The 11,734-nt window shown below is 49.7% G+C and overlaps 1 protein-coding gene across 1 annotated transcript; it reads right to left on the reverse strand.

Moving 5' to 3' along the window:
• Positions 1-199: 199 nt before the first annotated feature.
• Positions 200-11,717, reverse strand: E2F4 (E2F transcription factor 4). Its single transcript, XM_085234595.1, has 10 exons — positions 11,488-11,717; positions 10,128-10,237; positions 9,546-9,707; positions 9,229-9,272; positions 6,923-6,984; positions 6,294-6,579; positions 5,908-6,099; positions 4,742-4,789; positions 2,519-2,563; positions 200-2,212 (listed from the first exon to the last, which is right to left on the reverse strand). Exons 1-10 carry the CDS (start codon positions 11,662-11,664, stop codon positions 2,097-2,099), a joined length of 1,242 nt encoding a protein of 413 aa, XP_085090721.1. The 5' UTR covers positions 11,665-11,717; the 3' UTR covers positions 200-2,096.
• Between the last annotated feature and the right edge of the window lie 17 nt (positions 11,718-11,734).

Below are 11,734 nucleotides of genomic sequence, written 5' to 3' on the forward strand. Positions count from 1 at the left end.
GCCCTGTCCCATCCCATCCATCTCTATCTCACCTCATCCTATTCATTCCCATCCATCCTATCCCACCTTGCCCCATCTTGTCCAGTCCAGTGCCACTCTGTCCCATCCGTCTCCATCTCATCCCATTCCATCCATCCCAATCTTGTCCCATTCCCATCCATTCTGCCCCAGCCCATCCCGTCCCTGGGAGCAGCACAGCCTCTGGAAAGGGTTCGTTTATTCACTCAACAACTGTACAAATATTACAAGCAATTTTCCTTTGCAAAAAAAACACCAAAAGTATAAAAATAATCTTTATATAGGAATCAAAGTTCATCTGTTAATCTTCTCTACATCTTTTTTTTTTTTCCTTTTTTTTTTTTTTTCTCCAAAGCAGTGGCAAACGTTAACACGTGGAGGGAGCAAAGGTTGGGAGCGACAAAGGGAAGGAAGGCTGCTGGACAGCACGTGGGCTCCAAGCTCAGCACCCACACGCCCCCATCTCACCCACTGTGCTGCCCACTGCCATCAGCTAGAAAGGGTTCCAGGTTGTCCATTCCTATTGAATTCATTGCGCTTTTCCTACGGGGTGCTGCTGCATCCCACGGCGCAGAAAGGAGCAGGTCTGCTGGAGGAGTTCCACAAAGAATAAAACAACACCAGGAGATGCTTTGGAAAGAAAGGACTCAAGCATACAGCCTCACCTCTGCAGGTGCCAAGCATTGAGTGTGTCCCGTTCGTATCCCATCACTGCTGGTGCTGGCTGTGAGAAGCTGGCCGTCCCCCTATGGCAGTTTGCAGAGCAGGAAAGGCTCTTTGGGACGGCTGCGACTGCTGGGTTGGCAGGAAGATGTGCAAAACAGTCGAATCTGACCCAAAAGCAACGTTGGGGTTTGCAAAGTACAAGGAATCCAGGAGGGCTTTTTACTCCAACAACAGAAAAAAGAAAGAAAGAAAGAAATGCACGGGGCTCCATGGCTGCTCGTCAAAAAGAAAGAAAGAAAAATAAAACACTCCAAAGCCACCTCAACAGACCTTCCATTGAAGAGCAATCTCATGACAAAAAAAGATACAGAAAGGCATTGTGCTGTGCAGCAACCTGCCTACAGGCTCAAGGAGCACAGTATGAACACCAGAGCAAATTCATATCCATAGGAAGGCCGACCCTGAGCACATGCTAAGGAGGAAAAAAACAGGGGGGGGACAAAACACTATTTTGACAACACCTGTGAAACTCGTCGTGGCAAAGTACTACTGAATCATTCCTGCTTGGTCGCCTTTACAACAGTTGAAGGCTCAAGTGCAATGCTGGAGAATAGCTAGATGCTAATATGAGCGGCGTCTGATGTACTTGGAATACCTTAAAGGCACCAGCTGGATCAGTCTTAACCTTTCAAACAACTCATAAGAAGAAAACATTAATACTGGCACCCTTCTTCAGCCCTGTAGGAACAGCACAGCTGTTGGGCTGTGCATCAGGTGAGCAAACACCATGGGAGAACTGGCATTCCTGCTGAGAAACTCTCAGCTCAGCTCCCGGGTCCTACTGGGAGGGGCAGCCAACAGAGAAAAGTGCTTTGTCTTGTAAAACATACTAGCTTGGATTGGAGTCACTGGAACAAATGGACCTTTTGGTGCCATTGGTTTGCTTTTTGTTGATGTCATTCTAGGATATAACCACCCACACTGAAACTAACTACCTCCGGGCTTGTGAACCGATCGTGCTATCAGGGCTCCGTGTAGCAGCTGGTACCTAGGAGGTGCAAAGTGCCTCTAGGAGTGCAGGAAAACCAAGGCATGCAGATTTGAGGAAGCTTGGAGAGGCACCTGGGCAAACTCAACAAATCACAGACCCTCTGAAGCGATGCCCAGAATCCAGTGAAGAGAGAGATGCAGCGAGGCGAGGTCAGTCCTTGCACGTGCAAGACAGGAGGAGAAAGAAGTGACGGGGAGGCTCCCGGCCTCCGAGTCCACATCTCTTGGTTCTGAGTTCATATGAGAGTATCTCTGATTCGCTCACTCGTCGAGCTCTAGCACAAAAGGAATCCAAAAATAGACACTTTCCAAAGAGTTACAAAAGGGTCTGTGTGTGCGAGGCTCACAGCCACGCTGAGAAGTCAGAGGTTAAGGACAGGCACATCGAAGAGGTCACAGACGCCTTCGCTCTCATCCAGGTTGTAGATGTAGTCATGATCTCCAGGAGGGGGGGAGAGGCGGAGCAAGGGAGCAAACACTAGAAGAGAAAAGCCAGCAGTTGGTTACAATGTTCAGCACTCCCACAGCTAGCCCCGAGCTGAGCCGTGGGGTCTCGCGGCCTGGGATCCTTGAGATTGCTTCTCATCAGCCTTGCAGCACTGAGAGGCTCCTCTGCTCCTCACGCATCACTCACAGCCTTGCACAACAGTGAGAACCATGCCCTGAGCCCAGAACGATGAGGGCAAGGCTGTGAACACAAGGTTATCACCTGTATGAAGGCACACAGGACTGGTTTTCTGCCCCAGAAAGGCCACGCCACGAGGGGAAAACTCTTGAGACTCACCTTCAGATGACATCAGCTCCTCCAGCAGCTCAGAGTTCATACATTCTAGGGAAGAGACAAACACAGTAAGCAATGCGCTCTGACTTCTGCTCTGTGTGTGTGTGTTTCCCCACCCTTCCCAGTTCTTCTGGTCCTCTCCATGCCAGCCCTTTTTGGACTAAGGCAAGGTGAGTGCAGGCAGTGTCAGCAGGAAGCTCAGCCTCCTGCCCTGGGCAGAGGGAACCACATGTGTTGGACCATTCGGGCAGCACCAAAACATTCTGCAGAAGGTTCCTTCCTGCTTAGCTCAGCCACAAGCCCAGTGCTTTCACACGAAGGGTGATGCCTTATCCCTGCAGTGGTGTGCTACTGGAGTCCCAAGGGAAAGTCCCCGACATGTATCTGAAATTGAGGTGGTAAAGCCTGATCCACTCCTCAATTACCCATACTGGCTTTGCTAGAGTGGGGAGGAAAAAGAGAGACAAGCTGTTCCAGGAGCAGCAAAGCTAATCAATGCCTCCAGTTTCCTCCAGATTTGTCCCTCCTAATTGGAACCCTTCACTCCACAGCTGTGATATGCCATGGTAGGTTGGCTGGTTGCCCACCAGCAAACATCTGAGCTCTGCATATCCTTCCCTAATGGGCCATTAACTGCTCTCTACTCTACTGCCCACACAACGCTATAAACAAAAATTATCTCCAAAATGTCATTCTTTCCTCCAGTGATGTTGATCTTGGCTAGCAGAACCACGAAACACTTGAAAGGTTGGCAGGCAAGCAGCCAGGCCAAGCATGTGCAAACGGATCTTTTCCCTTTCAGAAGCTAAGTGTTTGGAAACAACATTCTGAATCCCTCTCTCACTCCACCAAGTTAAATATGACAATCTCAATCAGCCTGGCCAGGGTGAAGTGATCTTTCACAAAAGAAACTCTGATGAGCCCATTTTCAAGATGCTGATTCACTGCAGGTCATTTCCTAGAGGACAGGAACCTACCTGCCTAGTTCCATGCTGTGAGATGAGAGGATTTCAACTAGAAGTAACCAGAGAGGAATAATACTAGCTAAAATAAACAGCAGTAAAATACAGAATCTGTATTTTCAGGCCTTCTTCAGTAGATGAGGGTAAAACAAGCAAGGTCCTTTACACGTTCACTCCTGGATCTGAACTTCGCTCCTCCAAACCAGGAGGAATATCCATAAAACAGCATGCATTACTGCAGATAGCAAACTTCTCCTTCACAATAGTGTCCATAGAGTCCCATAGTAGTTAGTTTGGGTTTAGCTGTACCTTCTCCACAGGTTTGCACCCTGCAGCACCTTATGTTCCACCCTGCAAAGAATGAACTTTACTCTTCAGACGTGTTCAGTCATTACCAAGACCTCACGGTCTACAGCAGTGGGTTCTCCAGTGCTGGGCTGAGCATGGAGGAATGGTGTCCTCCAGGTTGACTGTGGCATTTAGGGCTGTGGGGTTTTTAAAGCAAAAAAGAGTCCCTTCACAAAGAACCAGGGACTCCGAGAAAAAAGTGTGACATGTTCTGTCACCACCACAAAGTGCTTGTGTACTCAGCTCTGCCATGCTCTGAGGCCAGGAAGAATTACAACAGCACTGAAAGGAAAGACTGGAATCCAAGTGTGCACATGTAGATAAATGCTTCCCAGTTTAGGTTTATGTTAGATCAAATTCTGCCACCTTGCACCTCTTCTGCCCTTAGTCCGAAGTCCATCATTAGGTAGCAACAGTCAAACTTACCTTGGACAGAGGCAGAACTGACACAAGTAACAGCATCCCCTCCCCAGCTGCACCCCTAAAACCACGAGGGCTATTTCAAGGACTGCAGATGATCTCCCCAGATTATTTGCTTGGATTAGCCTGGGCAGGCTACAGTTGAAACAAGACTAACAGGGATTTTGCTGGTAGCTCTAGATGGTGCAGGCAAGTTGGAAGAGGAGTGTGAGAAGGCAAAACACAGATCAGTGCTGGCACGGGGCCTGAAAAGCTCTCATCTGTATGCTGTATGGGAAACTTGAACAGAGACATTGCTGGTAATACGAAGACAGAAAAAAAAAGAGTGCCCAGCTACCAGGAGAGAGCTAGCAGCTACCATAAGCACCTTAAAAAAACACACCTGCAAAATAATCCAATAGGGAGTGAATAAAATAGACATTAAAGAACACGAGTAAACTTCACACAAACTGTGGGTGGATTGCAGAATGAGGCTGTGACCAGGGTGTGAACGTACCTCTCGTTGGATCAAACATCTCTGACAGCTCTTTGGGAAGCTCCAGCACTGTGAATATAACAAACCAAATGATTTACATTGTTAAATGAAGCATCTTTACTGCTTTATCACCCACTGCCCTGCTATCCTCACAGTCCTCATGCACCCAAATCATGCCACACTGCCCAGAAATTCCTCTCCCATGCCCCATGTCAAATACATCAGCTGCAATGATCAGCAGTAAAATACTCAAGGCTCAGCTACTTTGAAGAGATCTGTAGGAACACCAGTACATGCACATGTTATCACAGTTGACAGCTATACAGTAATTGAGAGTATGAGACTTCACACAGCATCAGGCCCTGCACAACACCTTGATTTGTCACACGCAGGATAAGGGCGTGCTTTCAGATGGTTAGCACAGCTCTGTGAGCTCCGTGCAGATCAGTGCTTGATGCCACAGTCAAGACCAGTCCAAGATGGAAAAGAACTGCATGAGCTACATTTCAGTAAGGTTTCCTTTTCTAACACTTTAACCTGAAGTACTTCTGCAGAGAAAGTAAGTTTGGAAGTATTAAAGCACAGTTTCTTATTCAGAGGATGCTTTTTCTGTCTGTGGACCAGTCTGCCATTTCCTGGCCCAAAGCTAAAATTTCTGTGTTTAAAGCCCATTGCACCTCAGCAAGCACACCAGGAAGCTCCCCAGACACACACTGGAAGACCAATAAGACCACAAGATTGCTAGAAATATATAAAGTACTTCTGAGTAAAGGAGAAAAACAAAGACTAGAACTCTCCTAATAATCTAACAAGTAAGAAGAGTGCTGCTAGTGAAGACTTCGCAATCTCAAAACTCAGACCTAGCACTACAAAAGGGGCTGAAAGGGAATAATCCTACCTAGCACAGCACAGACACACCACGTGAGCATCTCTTGTGGCTTTTCCAGTACTAGCGTCACAGGCAGTGGCATGGCACTAAACGTGACAGGTCACCTCCACACCAGGTCCCCCAGCACCCACACACAGCTGTGGCTCCCTCCCCCAAGGAAATGCCTATTCACTCCTCATGGCATCTGGCTGACAGCAAAGGCAGAACAGCATTCAGCTCATTTCCCTGAGGCCAGCAGCCACTCCCTCGCTCCCAGTGGCACAATCTGGAGAGGCAGACAAACCAGGTGCATACTCACTTCCTGCAGGATCAGGTTTGATTGGCTCAAAGGAGGCAGAGGGGCTGGGTAGGACAGAGCTGCTGTCCAGCGAGGCAGAGGACTGCAGCAGCTGTGTGTCCAGCCTGGCTGTCTGGCCGCTGGGTACAGATACATTGCTGAGGGGGTCAAGGTCACTGCTGCTCTTGGACTCCACCACTGAGATGCTGCATTCTGGAAGGAGCCGCAGACACACACAGTATTTCCATTAGCACACCCAGTCCCACTAAGGTGAAAGCAAAGGGTTCAGTGCAGCAAACACACAGGTGTTCCCTTTGCCAGGTGCTGACAGTGCTGTGTGACCAGGTGCACATTGCCCTGTTGATCAGCAACCATCCCGTTTCTGCTCTCTGCAACGTCCCTCTCACCTGTGCTCGTGTCTTTCTGCTCAGGAGGGCTGTGATCCTGAGTGCTGGAAGGTGTTGGCGTTGAGGGCTGGGTGCTGCTGGGAACAGATGCCTCTTGGAAGTGGGCGAGCGGCGGGATCTGTGGTTTTGAGGGTGCTACTGCCTGGCACTGGATGAGGTCTTCAGGGGGTGGGACGGGTAGCACTACTGGAGGAGAGCTCCAAGCATCCTTGTTTACTAAGAGAACATCAATTGGACCACTGGTGCTCTTCAGATGGATCTGGTATTTCTTCTGCCTACTCGGGCCCTGAGGAAAGTCAGAAGCAAAACACAGACATACATTAAGGGCCCTTTCCAAACAGAAGAGGAGTTTCCCAGTGGCAAGACGTGCTGTCCAGGCAGGTCAGGACAGTTCACCTCTCAACAGCTCTCTCTGGAGCTCCTGCACTTACCCAAGCACTTCCAAATGACAGAGCTTCTTGGCAACTATTTAATAGTTGGAGCCATCTTTGAGTTGACAGTTCCTCCAGCTCCATCAAAACCACGACCACCAACTCCTTTCTAACTCTCAGCCTGCTCAATCCAGCAGCACTCCCCCAGAACACACACATACCACGCAGCTGCTCTCTATCCACGCAATTATCACTCACCTCAGGGATGGGAACCTCTAGGCGTGTGCCTGATGGGGCTCGAATTGCAAGGAGGGTGTCTCCTGTGAAAACAGACTGGTCAGCACTCAGAGGGCACAGGCTGACAAAGAGCCCCTCATCTCCTGCACTTCCCAAAGTCCAGACAGCTTTCCCTCCCTTGGAGAACTGCCACTTACACCCACTCAAGCTGCTAAGCATGTTGTAGAGTCTGAATGTACCAACCCTGAGGGCATAAAGAACCAGGAAAACTTCTTTCCAAACAACCCTTCAGAGAAAATCAAGGTTTTTTTTCCAGTAGATTCCTTCAATTCCTTCACAGGACTCACTCATCTTCCCCAGTCTGAATTGTGAACAGAGCAGCACACAGCTGGAAGAGCTGCCCTGCCAGCAGAGACAGCACAGGAGCCAGGCAGCTAACAGCACAGCAGCCTCACGTGTGCCAACACCTGAAAGCAATGCTTCCTTGCCTCTATCAGCAAGAGCTGCCTGCTGCTGCCTGTGTTGGCCCCTGCATAGAGACACAAAGAGCCAGGCTGACAGCATCATGTCCTTTCCAAGTCCTGCAGCTCTTTCAGAACACAACAATGCCAGATGAGCAGCTTCCATTCTGCATCCAGGTTTATATTTAACATGAGAAATGTGAATGGGGAAATACCAATGCTGTGAACATCAGGCACATTAAGACCAAGCAGATAGGAGCTTTCAGTTTGAATGTTTGGTGTGGTTTGTGCACACGCTTCACCAATACCCTGCATGAAGCTCCATTCATAATCTTCTCTAAGATCCACAGAGCAGACAGCAGAAGAGCACATCCTTCTATTTCAGACAGGCAACCAAAGGTCAGATCAGCAAAAGTGCGGGGATTAGAAGTACCACAAGATTTGTGAATAAGATGGGAGTTCTTTAACAAATCTGTACTTAAGGAAAATATTGTTAAAAAGACGTTAAAAAGGCATAATAAAGCCCAAAGAAAGCTCAAGCTTTGAGACCCGAAAGCCTCTACAGCACAGGCACTGCCTTTCTATCTCTCTTGATAACTGAGTCCCAAATATTTTCACAAAACAATCAGTGCACAGTGTGTTTCCACTTCCTTTTTGATTCTGCAAGCACAAAGCGTATCACAATAGAAGACAAAATTATGTTTCCGAGTCACTAAGAACTAACATATTCTCATTTATTTTAAATTCAAATAAAGAATTCATACTCGACAAGAGTACAAGCATGCAAAGCTTCAAGTCCTAACTCACTTGGAGGAAATGACTTTAATCGCAGGCAGTAAGAATAAAGAAGGGGCTAAAATTCAGCTTTCCAACACAAGAGCTCTGACACAGAACCTCTGCAAGGCTCAGACACTTGGCAGGAGGGGGAGTCAGACACCCTGTGCAAAGAATATTCATGCAGCAAAACTGGGCACACACCAAACAAAGGGAAAACACGGCTCAGGCTTCGGTTCCAAAGGATTTCACGCTTGTCCTCGCTAAGATCTCATCTTCTCTGTGCTTTTTGGTGTGGTCTGAATTCAGATGCAAACTCTTTCAGAAAAAACAGGTGCAATAAAATGCAAAATGCTCAGTCAACCAAGCAATAATCTGTCTGCTGGTCTCCAGGAAGCTCCTGCAGGCTGTTATGAACTATCTGGCCCCAAGCACTGTCAAACTGAAAACAACCCCTGCCCCCAAGAAGCACGACCTTAAACTAGAAGAAACAGTAAAGCAAGGGGTGGGGCACACAAATTAGCAGCAGGAACTCGAGCAGGATAAAGTCTGGCGAATAAGGAGGAAAGATGAGAAATGGAAGAACTGATGCAGTGCAGGATAAGGAGACAGCTTGGAAGAGGTGAGCAGTCAGACAAGGGTCTGCACAGCTGGGGTGGGCAGGATAAGCAGCTTCCACCTTGAGCTGTCTGAGGCAAGCAAGCAGATGTAGGTTGCAGAGGGTCAGGAGAGGACAGGCATTCACTGAAGCAGAAAGCAGCTCTGAATCCACACTGCTACAGCTGAGAAGGCTGCCATGCTGCACACAGGATATTTCTGGCCCTCCAGCCAGCACTGTAACTGCCAACAGGACAAGGACACCTCCTGCTCCCTCACCTCTTATGGTGACAACAAAGCTACAATTCAGTGGTTCCCAAACCAAAGGATGGCAGCAAAGCTTGAACCACAGTTTCCACGATGCTTACTGGGCAGCCCATGCTCAGGCCTAAGCCAAGATGTGCTGCCTCCTCTTTCTTGGAGAAAGAAAAGCAGCTGGGATAGGCTGACAGGACTGCAGTATTATATCTTTATGATGCAGCACCATTTCCTCACCTGTGAAGCACTTGCAGATATCTTCATGTGTCACATAAGCTAGCGTTGGGAAGGTTAAGGAGAAAGGCTGCAGTCCTGTGAAGACAGAACTCAAAGGGCACCTGGAGCTTCCTTCCTTTCTGAACACAAGAAATGCTGCAAAGGAAGCTATTTCCTATACTGGGCAGTGTTCCTCTGCTTCCAAAGGGGAGCACGACCTCTTCACCCTTTCAGAGCAAATCCTCCAGCAACATGAGGTGCCCCCAGCAGAGCACTGCCAGCCCAGCCCCAGCTCCTGCCTCCCAGCCCTGAGGAATGGCCAGCTGACAAAAGGATATCAGTTGTTCTGCACGTCTTCTGTGACATTTTTGATGCTCTGCTGAACCCACATCTTCTGCTTCTCCAGCTCCTGTTCCTGCTGCTCCAGGTCCTCTATGTCTGCCTTCAGCTCAATGAGTTTGTGAGCAATCTCACGTGTGTTGCAGCCAGGACCCACCCCTCTGTGCAGAGCAAACAGCAGTGACATGCATCAGCTAACAGAGCAACCAAAAAGGCCCAGTCTCTGAGAGCTGCCACCTCCCCTCCTGCCCCCTCTATCACACATCAAGGCCAGAGAATCTCACCTGCATCCGCTCTGCAGCCCCAGCACCACTCAGTGCATCCCACAGCCCAGCAGGGCTCTTCCCCCACCTCCAGCACCAAGAAAGGTATCTTTTCTAACTCAAGACATGGAAATAGTTTGCACCAAAATACCAGCACTGCCGTAGAAGTGATGTGCCATACATATTTCAGCATTCCTCATCACTACCATCAGCACAGCTCAGCACAGGCCACTGTGAATTCAGCAGAAAGGCACCCAGAAGACAGGACCCGGGACTAGAAGGGACCCATGAATGACTTAAACTTTCTCTGTCACTCACTTCCACTGGATACTGTTCTTCGATTTCTTCTCAATCAGCCCAATCCCTTCTAGGACATTTGTGATATCATAGATTCGTCGTTTCTGTCGCACAGCCAAGGTGTCTGCAGCCTGCAAGAGAAGTCAGAACTTAACTCCAAACTCTCAGTCATGTTTCTCTCTTTCCTGCCTGCCAGATTAACTCCTGACCAACCTGCTCACCACCCCACACTGCTCCTCAGCAGCAAGGCAGGGCTACAAGTCTGGCAGCCTAAATGTTCAGTGCTCCTCCAGCATAAGGAGAGATGGGAATCTGGATGTAAAGGGCTGACTGACAACAGTTTAGCAAAGCTGACATTCAAAAGGCCTTTTATATCTAGACCTGATGCCAGCTCATAGAGAACAGACACAATGTCAGGAGGCAGAGTCCTCTGGAAATGGCCACAAGGAGGACAATAAGCGTAGGTGCAAAGGCAGAGCACTGGAACAGGCTGCCCAAAAGGCTGGGGTGTTTCCTTCTCTGGAGGTATTCAGAACCCACCCAGATGCTTTCCTGTGCATTCTAATCCAGGGACTTGCTTCAGCAGGGGGGTTGGACTACACGAACTCCAGAAGCCCCCTACAATCCTGTGATTCTGACCCTTTGAAGGACCCTCCCTTCACATTCAGGAGACACCAGGTGGTGCTGATATTGTTTCCAGATGGCAGTGTAGCACTAGCAAGAGTTTAACTGAAGCCAGCTCATATAGTGGTGTCACACAGAGGACAGTGCAGAAATGACTTTCCCCTTTCACACTCCAGGACTACGGTGGCCCTTCACTAACAAACATGACCCCCACTGAACTGACAGTTTAGGGAATGCTGCTCTTCTGCCCAAATCCAAGGAGACAGCCGTTTGGCACAGGAGAGGACAGCATTCAGCAGCCAGGGGACTGCCCCAAGCTTTCCACTTTCAGCACGCTCTCTGTATGTTCACACACACATCCAGCTTAGAGTGGTTTCTATAAACCACAGTGGAGTTTCACATATAGAAAAGGCTTAGCTTTAAGTGCTGCACATACCATACAGGCAGAACTCCTCTGTCACGGAGATCTTAAAAAAGAGCAAGGCAAATTCACCCAACGCTCCCCCACAGCCTAAACAGACAACCTGTACCAGAGGTGGAGCGGCCCACGGCAGCCTTCCTTCTGCTCGGAGGGCACGGTGCAGAAGGCTGCGCTGTCTGACGGGAAAAGAACCCAAGGGCCACACGAGCAGACGGACACAGAGCAGCAGGGCGGTGGCAGAAGAGCAGCCCCAGCGTGCGGCCCGCCATCCCCACGTTCCCCCCTCACACAGCAATGCCCCCGGCCGGGCCTCCCCAGCCTCCAATAGCCCCGCACCAGCTTCAGGTCCAGCACGCCGTCCTTGGCCTCCTGCAACAGCGACACGAACTTGGTGGTGAGCAGCCCCAGGCTCTTCTCGTGCCGGCTGGGCGCCCCGGCACCTCCGCTCCCACCGCCGCCGCCTCCTCCTCCGCCGCCTCCAGCCCCAGGGGGTTGCGGCCCGCACTCCGCCATCTGCCCGCCGCCGGCTCCGGGCCCGCCGCGCTTCCGCTTCCGGTTCGAGGGGCATGACGGGAACTTCCGG

The sequence above is a fragment of the Meleagris gallopavo genome, chromosome 13, assembly GCF_905368555.1.
Source record: "Meleagris gallopavo chromosome 13, MGAL_WU_HG_1.1, whole genome shotgun sequence".
NCBI lineage: Eukaryota > Metazoa > Chordata > Aves > Galliformes > Phasianidae > Meleagris > Meleagris gallopavo.

Coding starts and splice junctions, on each gene's coding strand:
- E2F4 (XM_085234595.1), bottom strand. CDS start 11,664: ATGGCGGAGTGCGGGCCGCAACCCCCTGGGGCTGGAGGCGGCGGAGGA. Junction 4,790..5,907: donor CAAACCTGATCCTGCAGGAA/GTGAGTATGCAC, acceptor TTATATTCACAG/TGCTGGAGCTTCCCAAAGAG. Junction 2,213..2,518: donor GGAGCTGATGTCATCTGAAG/GTGAGTCTCAAG, acceptor TTTCTCTTCTAG/TGTTTGCTCCCTTGCTCCGC.